Below are 23656 nucleotides of genomic sequence, written 5' to 3'. Positions count from 1 at the left end.
ACTTCAGGTGTGCTCTTCGTTTTCAAAAAAAAAAAAACTAATTTTAAAAACAAACTTAAGGGGTTTTTTTGTTTTGTTTTTGTTTTGCTATTTCTCATAAATTTATTTATACATGAAATGCACATTTTAAAACACAGTTGTATGTTTTTACTGTAGTTTATATGTTATCTCAGATTGTCATTTTTTTATTTTTTTATTCAATATTTTATTTATTTACATTTCAGATGTTATCCTCTTTCCCCATCCCCCCCCACAAACACACATTAGCGCCCTATCCCATCCTTCCTCCGACTTTTTTGCTTTTATGCCATTTAAATTACATGAAATTACATGCAAGTGTTAAAGTCAGTTCTAGGGTGAGGAGTTAGCAATACAGTAGATGCAAATAGTCAAGGAACAAGCAAGACAATAAACCCAGATAGTCAAAGAACAAGCAGGACAATAAACAGAGTCCCATCATCACTCCCATGATCACTATTTCTAAAGTCTTATCAGGATGACCAAAATATCTAAGCCTATATCCCTGTCCTAGCCCAAAGTCATTTTCATGCCTGAAGCCTACTTCTTTGTTCTAGCTTAAGATTTAGATGCCTGCCTGTAATTATTTCTTTGTTCTAGCCTAGGATTTAGATTCCTGCCCAAAATTACTTCTTTGTTCTACCCTAATGTCAGATTTCTGCCTGAAGCCTACTTCCTTGTCCTTGGCCCATATCAGATTCTTGCCAAGCAGCCCCAAAAGCTCTTCGCCTCTCCCCATTTTTTATTTCATTAACAAGACTGAGCCTATCTTAGGTCATCCCGACAAGAATGCCTTCCTTACCCGTCATGGAATATGCATTATCAAAAGCAAAGCACTTATGTCTTAGGTTGGTAAGGCTCTGTGCAGAATCTTACCCATCCTTGGCTTGCCAGCCTATTAATTTAATAACTCTGTCTGGGGGTCCATTTTCAGTTTCAAGTCATGTACTTTGGCTGCAACATGTTGATGTTGTTAAAGACATGCTTTAACATGATGGGCAGGAATAAAAGTATTCCTAGAACAAAGAGGGCTATCATGATCAAGCTATATGAATCTTGACCAAAATGGAAATACTGACCTCAGGCAATAGATAATTTTATCAGCATTATCTGCAGCATCAAAGCTCAACAAAGCAGCATTCTTTAAATTCATAATCTCACTATGCAAAGTTAAAACATCCAGAGAGGCGTTAGGATTGTGCCAAATACCCTACAAGTGTCTTTAAACTTTTTTCTAATTATAATGACTATCATTGTAAATTTTCAAGTAGCACAATTCCAATGGTATTTGGCATGACATTCGAGATGGCTCCTGACTCTTAAACCCTGAACCTCCTTCCAATAATTTGAATAGGCTATAGAGCATCAGTCTGTTGCTCCACACACCTATATAAATCCTCTTGTGTATTCAACACATTAGTAACATTTTTTTGTTAAATGATTAACAAAAGTAACTGTCATAACTTCTTGTGTCAAAGCTATTACAGAAGCAGTGGTGCTAGCAATTAATGTAATTAAAGCTGTTATACCAGCAACAATCAAGCCCACTACCCTCTTGCTTCTGCTTAAAGCCTAACTGACTTTTTCCAGCACTTGCAAGCTTTTTTCAGAAAATCAAGGTTTTTCTAATACTCAGGGCAGTAAGACAAAAGCTGGTTGATAGACCCTCGTAACAGACATGCCAGGTTTCAACACACTAATACAATTAGAAAGTATACAGTCAATGCAACTTACAATAAATACTATAGAAGAGACAAAAGTAATTCTAACTTGACAATTAAAAGAGCCTTAACACATGCACTAACACTTGTTTGAAATCCAGATCCTGTCCCAACTTTATCTTTTGCTATCATAACACCATAGGTAACTGTAGCCTAACTTCCAAATATGTCTCTGAAAATGTCCAGAACAAGCCTTCCAAATGAAGACTGTTATTTTCAATATTGGATTGATTTCTAGACCAATCCATGATTGAGTCCAAATAACTGGTCACCTTTAAGAGAAATACAACAGTCATTAAAACGTCTCTTTTTGATTCTCTGTTCTATAAGGTCTAAAAACTTCAGGCAAGGCAGCTTGTCTCATCTGGGATATAGGAAAGCAAAGGTAGGGTCAGAAACATATGTCCAATATAGCTTGCCTAGTCACCTATTGTCAGGGCACTCAACATGCTACAGGTCAGCATCATTCTTTGTCTTAGCATCAGCATGTCTCACCAATCACAATTACAGTCACCATGCTCCTTCAGCATCCTGCAGAAAAAACACAAACATGCCCTCTTCTCCATATTAGATACCTGATCAGGATCATGCCATATGCCAGTAAGTGGATCCTTCCTTTTCACCTAGGCATAAGTATGCCTGGTTGTAGGGTGCCACAAATACTCAGCAGAAAGTTCCTTGGCATCCAAATTTTAAAAATAAAAAGAGCATGATTTAAGTAAATTTGTGGTGTGCGGGGATATACCTCCTCTTTTTTTTATTTTATGAAGATATTTGTTTTTAGGTTCCATGGGCCCCTTCCACAATACCTTGTCCTTGAGGATTATAAGGAATCCCCGTAATAAATTGTTGACAAAAAGTCTCAACTGCCTAACTACAATTGCCAGTTCTATTATCTGGTTTCTTTTTTTTTTTTAATATTTTATTTATTTATCTTTCAAATGTTATCCCAAACTTAAGTTTTTGATCCATTTAATTATATGTGCTCAGAAAGGATTATAAGTGACAATAATCAGAAGGTTTTGAAGTTCCAGTGGTGATTGTCTCTATGAGGTTTCTCGCTGGCTTACTGTAATCTGTCTCTTTAATTTTATTCTAACATTTCTAAGACATGTAAATTACTTCTGCCTCATCCACATATGATGCTGCTATCTTCCTTTGAAATTAACAACCCCTGGTTTAACCTTCACATAATTAAATTATTGGTTGAAATTTATGTGTTTTCATAGTAGCTGCAGGGTTTTTAATATTTATATTCATTTGTTTCAATAGGGAAAAAATTACATCTTTAGCACTAATGCTAAATGCAGATGCCTGCTCATGGTGTCTACATTTGCAAAGGCATTTACTCATGAGTTGGGGAAAGCCAAGGGAGATGCAGCATATATGTAGACTGAGGACAGATACACGTAGTATTTTCCTGATGATAAAAGTTTTATCTTTTGTTTCTAGTTTTGGGTTGGAAATATGTTTTTTGAAGTGGGCATTTTTTTTTCCATCTGTCGACATTTTTTTCAAAAACAGATTATGAGCCTGAAGGTCCTTTATGGGCTGGGGAGTGAAGTAAGAATGCTGTAACTTCAGTATCATCTTGCCCACTCTGCATTTTTGATTAATGTAAATTATTCACTAGACTGAAGCTTCCTGTGGGTGGTGACTATGATCATCATATTCATCACTCTGTCCCTGGTGTTTGACTGTCTGGCCTGTGTTAATCACTTAGTAAATATTTGATGAATAAATGAATTATTCAATTAAGTCAATTATTCAGAAACTAGAGCCTCGTAGGTGTTTCCCTAATGAGAGCCTGCTCCCTAGTTCTAATTTTGTATGTGTTGACCTCGGTATCCAAGGTGGTACCACTAAGGATCAATTTAGGAATGTGTTAGAAAAAGAGGAGGTAATTTTTATGTCATTCATTCTTTTGAAATTTAGGCCCATTCATTTTTTAAAATGCTCTTCCCGTGCTACTTATATATAAATAGGAGGGGAAGATGCTTGAAAAAACTCAACAACAAATATGTATAACAGGCTCTGATTATAACAGGCTCTAAAGCATAGTAATGGGAGTACATCAAAAGTCTCTGCTTTCCTTTTAGTGATTGGAGAGGAACAGCACACTAACACACACACACACACACACACACAGAGTGTAACTCTAAGCAGAGATAGAGCCCTGGACACTGAGACAATGTACTAAGGTAGGATATTGAAGTCATGATGTTTTTTTATTTTTCCCTTTATCTCCTTTATTTTCCCCCAACATCTAGATGATATTTGAGGATGTTTACAGATTGCCTCTATGTGGCACAATATAGACCAACCATGCCATTCATGTGACTGAGTCCAACAGTAATGTGCTCTTGCAGCACGTGACAAGAAGTGACTTAAGAGTTTCCTAGAGAAACACTGAACTTAATAGAAAGCAGGACTTTTTTTGAGCACTGATGGCTGCCAGGCTCACGGAGACTTCGGAATCACAGTGGAATGCCTCCCCAGATAAAAGTACCACATCTATTCTTAGTAGCTGCAAATGCCACTTTCATTTGGACTAAAAGCTAGATGAGTGTTCATATGGTGTACTAGGGACTGTGCGGTTTAGAATTCCAGTAGTTTCCTGGTTTTCTATTTGCTTGAGAACATTCAAAGCTTGTCAGCTCACCTGCAAGTCAATCCTGCCCCTTTCTGCACAGTGAGTAAGCTTCAAGTCTTCTACTCTTCACCTGATTGAGTTTTGTTTTTTTCCCCCAATGTCAGGAATCAAACTCCAGGCTTCACACATGCTGGTCAGGCAACAGCATCACTAACCTCAACTCCCGGATACCCTGAGTTATTTAGTTCAGGGATCTCTAAAGTAAATGTACAAGATGGTCCATTAGGACGGTTGGAAAAATGTTGAACCTTCTGATCATTCATCTCATCTTTCTTTGTACTTCACAGTGCAGATCAGTTTTGATATTATGAACAAGAATGTTATTGGGAGATGTGTCATTGTCTTAGTTAAGGTTTTATTGCTCTGAAGAAACACCATGACCAAGGCAACTCTTATAAAAGAAAATATTTAATTTGGGGCTGGCTTACAGTTTTAGAGCTCTGCTCTATCCGTTATTATCGTAGTAGAAGCATGGCGTCATGAAGGCAGACATGATACAAAGTCAGCCAGGAGGAAACTAGATTCCACACTGGGTGGAGCCTGAGCACAGGAGACCTCAAAGCCCACCTACATGTTCTCCAGCAAGGCCACACCTCCTCCAATAAGGCCACACCTCCTAATAGTGACACTCCCTATGTCCCAGCATTCAAACTCATGAATCTATGGGGGCCATACGTATTTAAACCACCTCAGTCAGATAGGTTAAAAAATACTCAAGATTTTTTTCCTCTTATACTACACAAAAAAAAGTTTAGGATGATCTGTCAAATTTCATCCCCAGAAGAATATTATTAAATCAGTAATTTTACTCTCTTCTTGCTGTTGTAAAAATGGATTCCCAGGTTAAGTTACTCGCTACAGGATATATCCATGTTGTCAGCTGGCAGAACAGGGATTGAAAACAAAGTTCTGTCTTAATTCCAGTCTCATGTTGAGAGTGTACGTTAGGCTGCCAGGTCCATTTAAAAGAAAACAATATATAAAAATATTGGAAACAAAAAAAATGAAGAATAATAAAGTGTGTAGTTGAATAATAATTAGACCAGCATTTGGGATAAGAGTGGGCTCACTTGGGACTTTTCCATTTAGTAGGCAAGGTGGCCCATACTCTTTGTGGTATACTCCTTAAAAATGGACATACAATTTCATGATTTCCCTTCAACTTGTGATCTTAGAGTACCTGTGATTTCCTGCCATTTCTTCTCACATTCTCCCCTTTTCTGGTGAGAGTGCTCCCTTCTTAGCAGCTCTCCTCGGTGGACTTTCTACACTGGGCATGGCTGGTGTCTGACTCAGATGTGATAGAGAGATGTGCTGTTTTTGTGAGCCACACCCAAATTACTTTTCAGAGCCTGATTCTTTTTCATCTGGGTGTGTGAAGTTCTGGCCTCACTTGCCAAGTCCTTGGCTTTATGAGTTCAAATGTGATTTCTGTAATTCAAAAGAAAACATCAAGTCAAAGCCTTTTTCTTGGCCTTAGAAGAATAACCCAGTTGCACGATATCTCCAGAAGCATCCTTCATGCATTCCTGTGAATTAATGTCCTTAGTTTAAACATTGTAACCCAGCTTGAACTAAAAGGGAAGAGATAGGAGCTCTTTTGTAAATGAAACTGCAACATGGTGTGCTAAAGGATGCTGAGAAGAAAAGGCCCAGAGGCCAGTGTCTCTGCACAGTGCAGACCACAGAAGAGCCTCGCTGGCTTTGAGAACCAGTTGTGGTATGGATCTGAGAGTTCCAGGCACAGCCAATCCCAGGATCACGAAAGTTCAAGACTGAAGAACAGTGGCATCTTAACTGGCATCTGAGCCACTGTAGTGGCACCCACCTGACCATGCTGCTGTGTGGTGACAGGCAGGCGCCCTCTGGCTATCTTCCATGTTAGGTGGATCATAGAGAGCCAGTTCAGCTCCTCATGCTAGCTCAGCAAGCACTTTATCAAGGGGGCTATCTCCTCAGCTCCCAAAAATTGCATTCTTACAACATGAAGCAATCTTCGTCTGATGGTAACTCATATTATAGTTAAGCTTTTCCTGAAAGGTGTAGGATTGCAGGGAAGCAGGGGGAAAAAGACTATGGGAATGCGAAGAACAGAAGCCAGGCACGGAGAAAGTAGATATTAAACAAGCCAGAGTATTCTATCAAGAAGGAGGCAGGTGCAGAGACAGGGCCAGCTACAAGCAATTCTGCATTCACAGGTCTGCTCGTGCCAGCCCGACGGCTGCAGCTACCTACCTTTCTTTACTGGAGCACAGCTACCTCATCCTGTTTACATTCGTCTGTAGCTGTTTTTATATATAATGATAAAACTCAGTTCCTTCGGGGAATTGTGACCCTCTGAGCCTGAACTTTTTTTTTTTTTTTTTTTTTTTTTAAGAGAAAAGCAAGTTGACACTCGGGCTCCAGACCAACAGTTCTTTTTAGTGAGGTCCTCAGACCAGCAACAGTCTAGGGAACTGCACATTCCCAGGCCTCCAGTGAGCTCTGGTCAAATGAGAAATGAGTTCTATGTGTGGAGCCCCATGTGTGTCACTGAACCCCTAAGGTGAATCACCCTCACTGAGAGCAAAGCAAGGCAGAATTTAAGAGAAAAGTTTCCAGTAATGTTTTTTTTCTTTTTCTCTTAGAGATAGGCTATCACTCTCAAACTCACTGCATTAGCCACACCTAGTTTATAACTCACTGTGGTCCTCCTGCCTGGGTGTCCTGAGTTCTAAGATTGCAGGTATGAGCCACCATGCCTTGCTTGCTTGTTAAGTTATCAATTTCATGATGGATAGAACTCACTATTGTGTCTCCAAAATCTTGTTTTGATCTCCGTCCTTGTTTAAAATTTTTGAATGAAGGAATGAGTTTACCTGTGTAAAGCAGCTAATCTCTAAATGATATGAATCTGGGACCTGCATGTGGAAAGAGGGAACAGGTAACCCTATCAGGGTGGCTCAGAACCGGGACTGAAATGTGTTCTATGAGCAGAGTTCTGTGAAGGCTGTGTCAGAGGCAAATGTTTAAAGACCTGGTGTTTGTATCAGACTCCTTTCCACCTGATTCCTGTCACATGGGTTGATGCTTCGCTTCTGTAGTTCAGTCATAGTTCAGCTGTCCCTCCCTTTTACTCCAGACAGTGTATCTGACCTCCTGGTATCTAGAACCTTCTTCTGCTTAGGAAATATTAGGTGTTACTTCATCCTCACCCTCCTAGACATAGTCTTATTTTACACGGACATCAGGGTTACTGTGTCTTGCTTGGTTATGTGTGTATTCACTCCAGGGGTAAAATTCTGCATATCAGTATTGTATCTTTATCTTTAGAGAAACAGCTGTCAAACAGACCATGTTACATTCAGAAGCATGAGTTGGTTATTCTATTTTCCCCATTTAAAACATAACAGTCTAAATACTGATTTAGACCTACTTGCTAATATGAAAATATAGGTCACTTTGAAGGCCTGTTGCTTAGTAAAGTCTACATGCATTGACAGGAAAAACACAGTTTCTATAACCATCTTAATATATGGCACTAGCATATACTTGAAGTTCTCAAATATTCTATATGAAAGTTTTTATATCACTGGGGTGGAAATTTTACATTTATCTCCCCTTTAAAAAAAAAAGACTGCATACTTTAGAGACATCTAAAGAAAAAATAAGATTATTAAGGGCTTTTGTAGGTAAGTAAATATTATTTCACAATTTTTCTTTGATAACTAAATGCATAGTATGTCAAAGAATCATCAACCCGAAACCTTTATAACTTTGGCATGGTGACATTTTGAAAGTAAAATTAGCATTTAAGATTTTTTTTCATTCCATAAATACCATGGGAATTTCCTGGTGTTTCAACACAATTCTGAATATGTAATTCCCACAGTGGCCATTACTGGCCATCTGTGTAAGGTAATACATATTTGGTATGAAATTGATTACTGCCTGAACACTTCAGTGCAGTGATCGGGAAAAGCACGCAAAGTTCACATCTTTTTTCTTTCTAATGACAGTTGTGTAGCTAAAGATATTAATTTCCAAAAGCAAAGCAGACTGTCACTCAAGATCCTAATCTCACAATAAATGATACCAGAGGAAAAAGACAGGAGCCTGTTGAACTTCCCGCTGACGATGGTGACTGCCATTCTCCAGGGGCTCTTGGCATAAAGGGAAGTGAACAGCCTCTGGGGTTCAGTGTTTCCTTATTCATACCCAATTAGGACAGCAGCAGTTTGCTGGATGCTCAGAACTGTTTGTCATATGTGTAAAAACTCTTGTGAGAATAGTCACCTACACACACCATGCTATCCTGCTCATCGCCTTCTCGGCATACCTGACTGGCCCTACATCTTTGGTTCTTTAAATTATTTTTGCCTGACTTGAAAATGTCTCCCTTTGCCAGGATAAAACCAGACTCTTTCCTTCTTTCAAATATGATTTCAACATGATCTCTCCAGTGAAGTCATTTTATAGCTTTGTGTGTGGTAATGTGTACCTATATATTTTCTGAGCTCACTTTTCCTCCCGAGAGGAGAGCTGGGAACTACACAAATATATGTGTTCATATAACTCACATGACTGTGTTTGTATCTTGACTCACACTAATTATCTAGTAACCCCAATGGTTTATAAAACACATTACAAAAGATAATCTTTTATAGTTTAGACACCTCCAACGGTTTGTTTCTGGGCAATCTCCATTAATGTTAAAAGGGCTTCCCTTAGAATCAAAGCTCCCATGGTATATTTAAGATTTGAGCACAGCTCCATCTTTATTCTCGAGGGGATATGAGCTAGAATGATGTAACTGCAAATACCCTAAAGTAGATACAAGAGTTGATGGAGTCACTGTGTGCGTGTGGGAATACAGCAACAGCAAAGCTGCCTCATGGACATTAAACCTCTCTGCCTCTTCTCCTTGAACTTGATGGTGATTATTCATCAGGTTATGATAGATTTCAAATCGGCTACCTATTCGAGATAATGTAATACTATCTTCTTTAAAAAGGAGATGTGTCTTTCCATTTCTGTGTCATATGCTAAATGTTGTGCATCAGGTGTGTCTGAGAGCCATCCAGGGGACTCAGAGCGCATTGAGAAGAACGTGTTCTCAATGGTAGCAATATTTTGGAACATTTTGGTTTGGATTTCATCTTGCTTTTCACTTAAGGACTCACCTTCAATGCCACTTGAGATGCAAAGATAAAAACACGACCCCATGGTTGAGCAAACCTCCTAGAGTGCCACATTCAAATGCCTGATCTTAACACAGGTTGAGTGTCCCTTGCCTGACATGCTCTGACCCAAAGTGTCTCAGAGTTTTGTTAGCTGTTTTGTTTTGTTTCCCAGACTTATGACTTGTCTATGCAGAGAGATACTTTGCGAATGAGACCCAAATCTAAACATGGAATTCAATTTTTATTATATACTCTTCACTCACATGACTGAAGGTGGTTTTGTGTCGTAATTGTCCACATCTTGTTGCACCTACATGTTGACTGCCACATGTCGCCTAAACTTTTCCCACTTGGGACATCATGCTGGTACTTGAACACATACAGATTTTGTACCATTTCAGATTTCAGATTTTTTCTGTGGTAAGGGCTCAATCTGTATGGTAAGTGAAAACATGTTTAATAAAGAGGCAGAATTCTGAGCAGAAAGCTAAAAGAAGCAGTAACGTTTGAATTTGGCTTCATTGTGTGAGGCAGGTGTCACTGGACAAGGGACTGAGGAGAAGGTGGGGCTATATGTGTAGACATACTGTACAAGTACCTTCCATGTACTTGCCCTCCATCACTTGTGGAAGAGGCCGTGGGAGGGCTAATCTAGCACTCATTCCCACCCATCCTTCTGCATTGGAGGCTAGGAAAGCTAAATACATAATTAGGGACAGCCCTCTAACATAGTCTGTCCAACCAGCCCTGTTTGGAAATATGTTGAGGCTTGTGCTCTGCTTTCCAAATGAGAAACAGATACACTTGGTATCGACTCCTTGCTCTCGACTTCAGAATAGCCATTTTAGTTGTGCCCAGGGACAACCACTCTGAAATATTAGAAGGAATGTAGCGTTGAATGCGATGAATGTGTTGAATGTGGTTGAGTTCCCAGTCACTACCTACCTCAAGCCTACTTACATGAGAACAACCAAACTTTCCCTTATGTCATTGTGAAGAGTTTTCTATTGCAGCTAGACACACCCCCAGATGATACAGGCATAAACTACATACACATGTAGCATGTGCTGAGTTCATGTCTTAGTGTGAAGCATTAGTGACTCTTGAGATGCTTGTGTTGACTATTGCATAATAACCAGACTTGTCTTGATTATTGCATTTGTTATGGTAATCTGTGTTTAGTAACCTTTGCTACTGTAATTTATAGTGCCCGAGCAGCCCCAAGTTGGGCAGCCAAACTGTAACGGCCCACTCTGTTCCTCAGGTCCAGGTCTAGAGAGAGAGAGTAGGACAGGCGAAGCAAAGAATGGAGACAAGACAGGGTGTGTGGTCAAGTCTCAAGTCTCGTTTATTGTATGTGTCTCTCTCTCCTGTATTGTCTCTCTCATTGTCTCCCTGTATTATCTTCCTTGTCTCTTATTGTCTCCCTATTGAAGGGAAATCTGGGGTATTTATAGGCTTTTGCCACGTGCCTTGTAGGCGCGTGAATACCATGTGCCTTGCAGGTGTGGATATGACGTAAGCCTTATAGGCGTGTATAGCATGGATAGCATGTGCACCGAGCGCCTTGCAGGCTTGGATACCACGTGTGCCTTACAGGCATGTATATCGTGGATACCACATGGACAGCACGTGAACCACATGCCTTTCAGGCGTGGATACCACGTGCACCTTGCAGCTGGGGGCAGTAAACAGCAAAACAAAATATGTGGGATATCAGAGTGTGCTTCAGCTGTTGTAGGCTGTTGAAAAACAAGTCTCATGTCAGGGTATATGGCTTGAGATGGCTGCAAAGCTGATAGCCGCTTTCTGCTAAAAGTCGGCTCCCAACAGTAATTGTTTTTGGAACACCATAAGCTTAATGAATGTGTGTGTGTGTCCTTGTGACTCCAGCAGCCAGCCGTTCCTCTGTCTCCCTCCTGCTCCATGGGACCTGCTCTCTGAGCTACCATAGTAAACGTAAAGTCACTCTACTGTCACTTCCAAGTATCTAAGCAAAAGGAAGAGCTGAGTGTCCCTCATTTTAAATCCAAAGCTGGAGATTATTAAGCTAAATGAGGAAGGCATGTCTAAAGCCAAGAAAGTCTAAAAGCTTCTCTTTTTTCACCAAATAGCCAAGTCGTGACTATCATTCTTAAAGGAAGTTCAAGTCCTGTTCCAATGAACACATGAATGATACGAAAGCAAAACACTATCCCGACGCTGATGTGCAGAACGTCTTAGTGGTTTGTTAGGAGATCAAACCTGCTAAAACATTCCTGTAAGCCAAAACCTAATTCAAAGCAAGCTCTTGGCATTGGTGGTTCGGTGGTAGAATTTACAACCCCTACCCCCACCGCATGCAAGCTTTTAACCTCTTCAGCCCTGTGAAAGCAATAGAAAGAAAGGAACTGCAGAGAAGAGTTCAAAGCCAACAGGTTGGCAAGTGCCTTAATTGAAGAGTCTGTCTCCATACATGGGGGCTCGAGGTCAACCAGCAAGCGCTGATGCAAAAGATGCAGAAGGTATCCAGAAAGTCTAGCTGAAAAGGTTGATGAAGACATCTACATTAGCAAACAGATTTTTAGTGAAGATCAAACAAGCTTCTAATTAGAAAAAAAGAAGGCACCCAAAATATTGTCACAGGAGATAGTAAAAGCTGGCCTGGCTGCCAGCTCTAAGTTCCCACATTAATGGCGGCACCCACAGTGCAAAGACGGCCACCGGCTGGTGCCATGGTGACAGAAATGAGCATTACTGATGAACTACCTTGGCCCAGCCAGGTGTTCTCATTTCAGCAGGCTCTCCTGGGAGGCCATGCTAGCCCCACTCCATGATCATCCACCCCACAGTCAGCCGCCACACCACCCAACAACAAAGTAAATCAAAACTCTAGATGCTTAAAGTTAACCAATGGATTTATACAATAGCAAATACTCAATACACAAGATGCCCACACAATCAGAATTGTTATCCCAATTACCTAAGCTTGATATGAATAACTGCTAGAGACACAAGGGTAACATCTGCAGGCATCTTGCCTCTCTTCTTCTCTCCCTTCCTCCCTCTCTCTCTCCTCCCAACTCCTAGCTCCGCCTCCTTCTTCCCTATCCAATGACACAGCTCCACTGCAAATGCAATGAGCAGGAAAGTTCTGCCACAAAATATTCATAGCTAGAGAGGGAAAAAAAAAACAAACAATGCCTGACTTCAAAGGGACACACAAAGGGACACACTGGGACAGATACAGCAGCTGACTAAGGTAAACAGGTGCTCATTTGCCATTTTGAAAGTCTTGGGGCCTTTAAACGTTATACTATAGTAAATCTACTCTTCCTTTCATTTCTGTTTGTAACAACAAAGCCTGTGTGACGTATCTGTGTATAATATGGCATGCTGAACAACTGGTGTTTGTTACTGACACATAACAGCTCGGGAAAAAAATTACTTCAAAATCTTCCTGCTCATTGACAATGCACCTGGTCACCCAATGATTTTAACAGACTTATAAACACAAGAAGATGAATGTCTCTATGCCTGCCAGCACAGCATTCACTGAGCAGCCACAAATCAGTGAGCAAACTCAACTTCTAAGTCTTATTACTTAAGAAAAACTTTCCATAAAGGCTATCAGTACCGTGGATATAGAGTGATTCTCTGATGGGTCTGGAGAAATTGAAAAGCTGTTGGAAATGATTCACCACCCTAGATGTCATTGTGCTTCGTAAAATGATGTAAAAATAACAATACATTAAAGGACCGTGGAAAAGTGTAAGTCCAGCCCTCACAGACTACTCTTAGGAATTCAAGACTTCCAGGAAGGGATAACTGCACATGTGGCAGGCATAGCAAAAGATCTAGAGGCTGTAAATGAGTTTCTGTAGTCACACGTAAAAACTTTAGTAGTCAAGAAAAGAACTATGCTTTCTTGCAGTGGGATCTATTACTGAGGAGGACGCTATGAAAATTGTTGGAATGATAACAGGGGCTTTAGACTGTTCCAGAAACTTGGTTGGTAAGGCAGTGGCAGGGTTTGAGATGAGTAAGTCCAACTTTGGAAAAGTTCTGCTGTGAATAAAAGACTGTCAAATAGCATTTCAGACTGCAGAGAAAACAGTTCATGGAAAGAATAACTAAACAACGACAGATTCCATTGTCTTATTTTAATTGGCAAGCCTCTGCCGAGGTGTCAGGAGCCATCAGCATCAAGGCAAGATGCTCACTGGTAAAAAAAAAAAAAAAAAAAAAAAAAAAAAATCCTGATTCCTGAAAGCTAGGGTGACCATTGACATTTTTGAGCAATAAGCTATTTTTTAATTAAAATACTCGGCGTTGTTTCTTCATACATGATGGTATTATACACTACGTGAGCTAAAGTGTAGAATATGCATAGCATACAGTCACCGAGAAAACAAACCGCTCATGTGACTTTCTTCACTAGGCTTTTTGCTGTATTGTGGTGTTCCAGAACTAAACTGCGGCGTCTCTAATCGGTTGAGTACACAGTTTACGAGAAAGGTGCCGCCTTACACACTGGAGCCCTGTGCTGGCCTCACCTTCCAGTACACAAATCTAGAACCGTGTGGAAAACACTCACAGTGTATTTTCTTGGGGACTCACGCTACCACTCGGCTTGTTCTTCCCTCCCTATCACTTTTAGTTCTGTTGAGTGTGTGTTTCCTGACACTACAGCAAAGTGATGTTTAATCCTTTTTAAATGGGTCAAAATTGCTTCACCACAATTTTTTCTGGTAGCTGCCTACTTTTTTTAGCTGACTTTTTAATGCCCCTTTGTGTGTGTGTGTTAGACAGACAGACAGACAGACAGACACAGAGAGATTTGGGGTTTGTTTTTATTTTATGAATTAGACTCTTACTTTGGAAAGAGTTAAGGTAAAACTGCTTCAGGGAGTCTCATTCTCAGCCAAAACGACTGGATTAAAATCAAGGTTCCTTAAGAAAGAAAACAGCAGGATGCTTGGGATTTATGCCCAAATCCATGAATTACCTTTGTCTCTGATTTAAAAAAAAAAAAAAAAAAAAAAAAAAACATACTTCACCTTTTGTTCTTACCCAGTAAAGTAGTTTTCCCCCCTTCAAATTTTCGATACTTTTTTTTTGTTTTGCTTTCAGAATCTTCAGCTACTTGGAGCTACAGCCATTGAGGATAAATTACAAGACCAAGTGCCTGAAACCATAGAAACTCTAATGAAAGCTGACATCAAAATATGGATCCTTACTGGGGACAAGCAAGAAACTGCCATTAATATCGGTAATTCACCCCACTCAAATTTTGAATCCTGATACCTTCCAATGGGCTGATGTGTTTTAATAGGATGGATTATAAGATGTGTTTTTAAAATACAAACAAAAACAAACCAAAAAACAAACCCTGAAGCTTGAGATGCTGACGACAAGGGCTTTCATTCTAGCATGAGATAGTTAATCTGAACAGATTCAAGAGAAGGGACGGAGCTGTAGGAAAAATCACAAAGCCAGTCTCTGTGGGCTCTGAACCTCTCACAAGAAGCCCCACCCTCCAACCTGGAGCAGGTACATGGTATCATTGACCTTTCCCCTACTGAACTTCTCAACCTTACACATAATCTTATATCTAATGATTAATACATAATCTTAATTTAATGTATTTAATTAATACAATCTCATAATTAATACATAATCTTATATCTTAATCCTAACAGACTGAATTGTGAAAAAGAATAACTTCTAAAAAAACACCTTCCTATTCCAGGAAGGAGATTATCCCAGACTGTCCCAAGTGTGGTGTCCTGGCTACTTTCCTGTCAGCTTGACACAAACTAGAGTTATCTGGGCAGAGGATCCTTGGTTGAGAAAATGCATCCCTTGCCTCAGATTTCCTGTAGACAAGTCTGTGGGGCATTTTCTTGATGAATGAATGATGTAGGAGGGTCTAGCCTCCTGGAGGTGCTGTCTGTCACTGGGGCCTGTGGTCCTAAATGACATAAGAGAGCAGACTAAGCAAGCCATGGGGAGAAAGGCTGTGAGCAGCGTTCCTCCATAGCTGCTGCTTCAGTTCCAGCCTCGGATTCCTGCCCTGGCTTTCTTAGATTCCTGCCCTGGCTTCTCTCCACAAGTTGCCTTTGGTTATGGTGTCTATCACAGCACTGAGAACTTAGATGGCAAGATGGTTAGACCAAGAAGTCTGTACGTCTAGGGACTAGTGGTATCCCTGCATCCCTGCCACTCTGCTGAGCCACCCATCTGGGGAAGGAACTTACTCTCCACTTCTGCTTTCTCACCTGCTGAAATAAACCTGACACCTTGCTTGCCACACCTGTCCCCCAGTGTGAATTCTTCTGGAACACAAGAGCTGAGATCTCTGCTGTACTTGGGACCAGAGAGGATGCGAGAGGAGACAACCTCTCCCCATCCACAACAAGATATTTTAAGATCTGATATTTCAAAACTGTAAATGTGTAAGGTTATTAGGCTCACCAAGTTGTTGGCCCCAATGCCCCCTTTAAAGCTGCAGTGGTTTTACATATAGCCAACCTGGCTCCTGCAACCACGCATACACTCTCAAATGTTTCTTCTTACTGTCTGAACATTCCATTCATAACAGCAGGTATATGTAATGTTTCTGTGGGTGTCTTTGAAAGTCTAGAAATTAGGCCAATGGCCCATAAACATGCCAGCTCTACTTGCTGTGGCCCAAGGTGTGTCCCGCATGTAAGACTCTCAGTGTGCCCTCATCCTACAGTCAGTCCCATTTTTATATTAGGCGTTTGTATTAGTCCTCTCAAGCTGCTATAGCAGAGTATCAACGACTAGGTGGCTTAAACAACAGAAAATTATTTATCACATTCTTGGAAAGTAAAAATAGGACATTTAGGGGAATGCCTGAGTGTTGGGACCATAGCAGTCACACTGGGGGGAGTCAAGGCTTCAGCATATAAATTTGAAGAAGGCAGATATACAGTGTGATTTGTAATGCAAGTCTGACAAAGAAGAAAGTATTCGATGTTTAAAACTGTAATACTAATCGTATAGAAAAGGAAGAATCTTTTTTTCCAGGTTCTGTAACCATGGATGGTCCCTTCTATTTACTTATCATGCCATTACATACACAACTCCCTGCAGCCACAAGTTATAGATTAGCACACAAGTAATCGGTTTTGTTGTGGCTTCTCATATTTGCAAATTTTCCTTTGTTCTTGACTATTCTACTGCCCCCCCTCTTGTGCCTCTGGCCCCTGTGACTGGTTCCTCTCCTTCCCCAGACGGTGTGTCTGTTCTACTTTCTTATCACAAGGGCCTGTTACTCTCTTTCCCTCTTTCCCAAGATTATTTCCTCCCTTCTCATAACCTCTCTCTACTTGTGTGACTCTCTCTCTCTCTCTCTCTCTCTCTCTCTCTCTCTCTCTCAAGACTTCCACATAGAAGAGAAAAACTGCAGTATTTGTTTTTCTTGTGTCTGGCTTTATTTTTGCTTAACATAATGATTTCTGGTTTCATGCATTTTTCTTACAAAAGTAACAAACTATTGGCCCATGATTGTTCCCAGAAAATGGTAGAGAGGGTTTGTTCACCCAGCCAATGGCCCATCATGTCTGTAGTACTAGGTCCAGTAAGTGCAAGAAACATTAGGGAGAAAAAAAAAAAGAAAGAAAGAAAAAAAAAAATGTCATGTAGAAGGTGACATTTGAGGAAAGACCTAGAAGAGAAGGAAGAATTTGCTGCAGGGCAGCAGTTGTCTGTTACAGAGACAGCAATGATGCTGAAGGTGAGCTCAGAGGAGCCAGTCAGGATGGGAGGGCCAGGCTCTGGATTGATCTAGTATACATGAAGGATACAGAGAAAAGAATGAGTTTCCTGTGGACAGTTTCTGAGTGCTAGATTGACATCATCCTGGAAAGCAGCATAGAAGCAGAGTAGCAATGGGGACAACGCCGCATTGATCTGGGGAGGGGGCAGGGCATGAGATGTGATGGTAGCTTAGACCAATAATGATGGTAAGAGGTGGCTGGCTTCTCCCCCCCCCTTTTTTTTAAAGAGAATTTTTCTCTCTTAATGTATCCTGATTATGGTTTTCTCTCTGTTCCTCCCAGTTTTTCTCCATCTCCCCACCCATTTGAACCCACCCCTTCTCTGTCTCTCACTACCAAACAAACAAGCTTCTAAGGAATAATCATAAAATATACAATAAGATAAAACAAAAACTGAGACATCAGAATAGACAAATAAAAGGATTAAAGAGCCCAAGAAAGGTATAAGAAAATGATATAGATACGGACTGCCATTCATTCATAACAGAAGGTTCATAAAAGCATTAAACTCAAACCAAATATATATACAAAGGATCTGTAGGATAAAAAGAGAGGGAAGTGCATAAATAAAATAATTATGTAAAAAAATGTTTAAGGCTCTGACATGACATTATGAGACAAGGAGCCTCCAACAATGCTACTGAATTCCTTGTCTGTTGGCTCTCCTGTGGGGCATGCAGTCTGTCTATCCTAAGAGTACTTAATTTCCCCACTGAGACTCCCTTGAAGAAAACTAAATTTTCCTTTGCAGGTGGTTACCAATTGGAGCTAGCTTCTGGGTTAGGTGAGGACTCCTTCTTTTAGCTCTAGGACCCACTCCATGTGGTGCAGACCTGTGCAGGCCTTATATATGCTGTCTCAGTCTCTGTGAGTTCATATGCAAGTAGATCCTGTTGGTTTAGAGGGTCTTGATTCTTTGGTGTCCTCCATCCCCTCTGGCTCTTACACTTACTCTGCCTGCTCTTCCTCAGGGTTTCCTGAGCCCTGAAGGCAGGGATTTGATGGTGACATCCCATTTAGGGCTGAGTGTTCCTAGATCTCGCATTGCCTGCATAGATGTCTGGCTGTGGGTCTCTATATTTGTTTCCAGCTGCCACAAGAGGAGGTTTCCCTGAGGGTGGCTGAGCCAGACCCTGAGGTTACAGAGCCACTGAGTGTAAACAGCATAAACACCGCCATTGTAATCTTTCTTACTGCGAGATGAATCCCCCAGGGTAACCTGTGCTCCATCAGCTGTATCCACTATACGAAGCCAACATAAAAAGACAGACATGGATTTAACACAGGAGTGGCCTTATCATGGGGGAATACAGCAAAGTAAGAGAAAGAAGGCAAGAGAATGATGCCATGACCATCCAGGACAGGGAGATGGTGGGGGGCGAGCAGCTCCAAGGGAGTCACCCACCCTCCTGAACCCATCTCTGCAAATCCACTGGCCCAGCCGTTACTCTCGAAGCATATTGCACATAAGCTTGGCAGCCTTCTGGACATGGCGATGCTAAACGCCATTGCTCTATGTTGTTTATCCAGACAGCTTCAAATGATGGCCTTACTGCCCGCCTGTCCTAATGGCCATCAAGAACATTTCATTTTAAACTTTCTATGAGTCTGGAAAACAACTGAAACCCTTCCCTCTCTGTAAAATCCTCCGTAGGTGTTGTTCATGTCATTGCCTTACCGGATTTGTTTCTTTCCAGACAAAAACTAATCATAATATTGATTGTGTGTCTGTCCATAGGACACTCCTGTAGACTTCTGAAGAGGAACATGGGAATGATCGTTATAAACGAAGGCTCTCTTGACGTAAGTAATTTCTTCTTCAAAACCTTCTTCCCCGGTTTCCGTCAGAGATCTGTGGAAACACTTTATCTGCACGAGGTTAAAAGATACCTTTTTACACTTTGTTACCTTTTTTAGACATTGTTACTGTTCTGCTTTAACAATGTGCACAGGTTTGAGCAGCATTGATTTAAGCTGACTGTAGGTAAAAGAAGTTGCCAGATGCTGTCCTTAATGTTGTGAGACAGAAAAACTGCTTCACGGAAACTTTGGGTCAGTGGACTGCAACTCATGCATAAAGAACATTGCATTCTGTGTATCGAGCCTTTTGTGTCTGTTCTAGTGTCCAATGTTAATTCATATTTCTCTGTTTTAGAGAGGTTTTGAAATTATACTAAGCAACACAAAATCACCAGGCTGGCTACAAAGGGGCTCTTACTGTTTTGTTTTTGTGATCCCCCCCCCCTTTTTTTTTAACGCCCTCACTACTCGGATGAAATATTTAACAGAATGTTATGTAGGACAAATGACCTGTAAATACTTTTAAGTCAAGGTGGCTGCTTGTAATTTAAGGTGGAAGACAGAACAGAAGAGGTGATGATTTTACAGCTACTTCAAATAGTTAGCATGACGCAAAAAGCAGAGCAGAGAAAACCTGATAATTAGGGATTTGGGGTGACACTGCAAGGCTATACGCCCTGTGTTGGGAGATACTGGAGAAGCTTGAGGACAATGTCTAGAGGTTGGGTGTGACACAGAAATCAGCTGTAGGGATTACTTGATTGCAAATGTTTTCATTACTCACCCTGAAACCTTGATACCCGCCCCTCTTCTTAGAAAAATCTTTGAAAACCCTGTAATGGCGTGTGGTTTTCTGGCAGCCTCGCACACCTTTTGGCCATCTTCCCACATTCCTATGTATCAGCTCTGAGTTGCCAAAGCCAGGATACTCTCTTATGAGCAGTGACCAAGTCAGCCTTGCCCCCTAAAAGCTGACACGTAAAAAATGAAGTAAATGCCCACAAATAACAGGGCAAAGCTGATACGTCTGCTGTGGGGCGCCTGTGATGTGTGAGGATGCGGTCATCAAGAAGGTAATGGGTAATCTGGTACAGGTGAGTTGCTGAGCGGGGAGGAGTGTTGGAAGCAGAAAGTTCTTGCAGGGAGGATCAAGCTAGACTCGGAGGATGGGAAGGAGAGTACTGAACTTGGACGTAAGGTTATAACTTCTCAAGGACTCTTGTTGGAGTAAGTGTAAGCACACCATGTGGAGTTTTCATTCCTGGGAACAGTACAGACGGTAAAAAGTGGACTGTCTGGGTTTGCATCTAAATTCCCCTTACCACTTGTGCCTTTACCCAGACAGCTATTTATCCATTTATATGACAGATGTTTATCTGTGGAGATGCTATGCTACCTGGATTTCTGTTGTTGTTGCTGTTGTTGTTTTTACATTTCTATGTTTAATGTATATACACAAACATACCAAGACATGTATGTGGAGGTCAGAGGGCAAGGAGGCAACTTGCAGGAGTCAGTTCTCTTCTTCCACCACATGGGTTCCCGGGATCAAACTCAGGTCAGTAAGCCTGGCCGCAAGCACCATTACTCCGTGAGGCTTCTTACTAATCCATACTGCTTCCTGGTTTGTTTGTTTGCAGTTAAAGCACTCTGATTCCTGCAGAGGACCCAGGTTCAGTTCCAGTACACACGCGGTAGTTTACAGTCACCAGTAATTCCAGTTCCAGAGGATCCAATGCCTTACATACATGGAAGCAAAACACTTATATACATAAAATAAATCTAAAAACAAATTTTAAAAAGTTATACTATACCCTGCACACTGCTTTTTATCCTTTGGATTTTTTTTGTTTGTTTGTTTATCAGACAAAGAGTTTGTTTTAGCTCACAGTTCAAGGTTCAGTCCACCATGGCAGAAATTTCAAGGCAGCTAGAGCTTGAAATAGCTGGTCACATCTTATCTGCAGTCAGAAGCAGCATAATGCATACATTTAAATGCTTTGCTGGCTTTCCCCAGTTTATATAGTCTAAGATCCCCTGTCAAAGAAATAATGCACCTAAAGTGGACCTATCCTTCCCACCTCCTTAAGGTAATCAAGATAATGTCTCATATACATGACAGCGGACTGTCTCCTAGGTAATCCTATATTTTGTTAAGTTGGCAACACTGTGATAGTGTCATACAGCTACAAACAGGAAGCACCTCAGACTCAAATAAGTAATTCTGTCATTTAGTCTCTAATCATGAGTGAGGTGTTATAATTCATGACCCATTGAAAAACTTGAAAAATATCAAGCCGTCTCTCTTCAGTATCTCTGTACTCCAAAGACACACATATCCTCTTATTCATAGGCACCTTCACATCAGATCAGCCACATGATGCTCGCTTTCCTTCATCCCTTTTGCTCCTCCTTCCTGACCAGGAGAAGGAATAGTGGGAAGGAAAAATATTCTCCAGCAGCTGTTTTGGAGGGAAAGCTGACACCAAGCTCCTCCTGTCACAAGTTGGCAGTCCCAGAAAACCTTTATGTTTGTTCATTCATCCTGTTCAGGGTTCAGCTTGAGCCCTGGCGTATATCTGTCCCTCTGGAGAAAGTGATGCCGTGGCTGACACAGAGAGGCATGTGAGCGAAAACTGGCTAATCTCCTCAGAACTTATGAGGCAAAAAGAAATTGAATGCCATCCCGGCAACTGTAGCCCCTTGTACACTGACAGAAAGAGGAGAAAGAAGATGAAAAAAGCAATCTAAACTGCCAAATGGCCTTTCTTTCAGGATCTAAGTCACTTCCTTGAAGAAATCGATCATTGTTTGATGTAGAATTGCTCCCTGCTATAAAACAGAATCTGCAGAGCTGGTGACAACTAAAAGAAAGTCAATCAAAACTTCATTCAGTTTGCTGAGCACTGACTGTAGACCCAGCCATTTCGCTGGTGATCTGAGAGAATATAAGAGAGGGAAGGTTGGCTTTTTGATGCTATATCTTGAGTTCAAACTAGCTACTTGTCTGAAAATGTTTACTTCTTTCCTTTTTTTTTTTTTTTTGTTCACTTTACGTCCCATTCACTGCCCCCTTCCAGTCACCCCTTCCCACAATCCCCCATCCCATCTCTCCTCCTCTGAGTGCTCGCGGGGGTGGGGTGGGGGTGGGGGTGGGGGTGGGCGACGGACAACGACTCTCTGGGTAACTGCCCCCACCCTGGCACATCAAGTCTCTGCAAGGCTAAGCACATCCTCTCCCACTGAGACCAAACAAGGCCTAGCTAGAGGAACATATCCCATGTACAGGCAGCAGCTTTTGGGATAGCCCCCCACTCCAATTGTTCAGGACCCACATGAAGAACAAGCTTCACATCTGCTACATATGTCCCGGGAGGCCTAGGTCCAGCCCATGTGTGTGTTTTGGTTGGTGGTTCAGACTCAGGGGTGCAGGTTAGTTGATTCTGTTTGTCTTCCTGTGGAGTTTCTATCTACGTTGGGACCTGCAATCCTTCCTGCTGTTCTTCCATAAGAGTCCCCAAGTTCCATCCACTGTTTGACTGTGGGTATCTGTATCTGTCTGAGTCAGCTGCTGGGTGGAGCCTCTCAGAAGACAGCCATGATTAACTCCTGTCTGCAAGCATAACGGAGTACCATTAATAGTGTCAGAGATTGGCGCTTACCCATGGGATGGGTCTCAAGTTGGGCTGGTTATTGGTTGACCATTCCCTCAGTCTTTCTGCTCTATCCTCTGTCCCTGCATTTCTTGTAGACAGAATAAATTTTGAGTTTAAAGTTTTCTGGGTGGGTTGGTGTCCCTGTGATTCCACTGGGGTTCCTATAGGAGGTGGCCTCTTCAAGTTCCATATCCCCAGTGCTGTGAGTCACTGCTAAAGTCACTCCCTCCCATTGATTCTTGGGCAGCCCCCCTTGGGCTGCTTTTCGCTTTTTAATGCTTTGCTCTTTGCACTTACCATATCTTAGCCAATGTTTATGTGTCTGTGCGATATACATTATGACTCTACTTAATCTTTGCTAACTGTGGCATGGTACTTGAAAGACACCTAGAAAGAAAGGATAGAGTTAGAACCGGAAAGGTGATCTGAGACCCGCCATAGCAAACTGGGTCAAGTTAGAGAACACGCCCACACAGAAGGTATTCCTCACTTCGTGCATACGAGGTACATATCACAGCAATGACATATGCGCATGTTTGGAAGAGCAAGGAGGCATGGATCACATGTAAAAGACCAAGGTACAGGAGGAACGAAGTGGGACTCCAGTGGCAAGGATGTAGTTAGTGTAGGAACAACTCAGAGGCTTGACCCCATGGTCCTTAAAAAAGGAGCCACCAGGCTGGCCCCAAGCAGGGCTGAGGTGAGGCTTTTCCTTCTGTAGCTCGTGTTGGCATGCCTGCCTTCATTTTATTCTTCTCCATCATTCCCATGCACTTCCTAGATAAGCATTGCTTTAAGTGTTCTAGATAGCCAGGACTATAAATGACATCCTGAAAGGGAAAGAGAAATACCAAAAATA

At 41.4% G+C, this 23656-nt stretch overlaps 1 protein-coding gene across 1 annotated transcript in view; it reads left to right on the top strand.

The window, feature by feature from the left end:
- Atp8a1 (ATPase phospholipid transporting 8A1) overlaps nt 1–23656 on the top strand; it is a 226131-nt gene that overhangs the window by 122504 nt on the left and 79971 nt on the right. Inside the window, 2 exon segments of the mRNA XM_034508945.2 lie at nt 14667–14805; nt 19080–19144. Of these exon segments, the coding sequence (XP_034364836.1) occupies nt 14667–14805; nt 19080–19144 (204 nt within the window).

The sequence above is a fragment of the Arvicanthis niloticus genome, chromosome 7 (assembly GCF_011762505.2).
Source record: "Arvicanthis niloticus isolate mArvNil1 chromosome 7, mArvNil1.pat.X, whole genome shotgun sequence".
NCBI classification, from domain to species: domain Eukaryota; kingdom Metazoa; phylum Chordata; class Mammalia; order Rodentia; family Muridae; genus Arvicanthis; species Arvicanthis niloticus.
The sequence above is the reverse complement of the archived record's forward strand: the minus strand, read 5'-3'. Positions and strand labels throughout refer to the sequence as shown.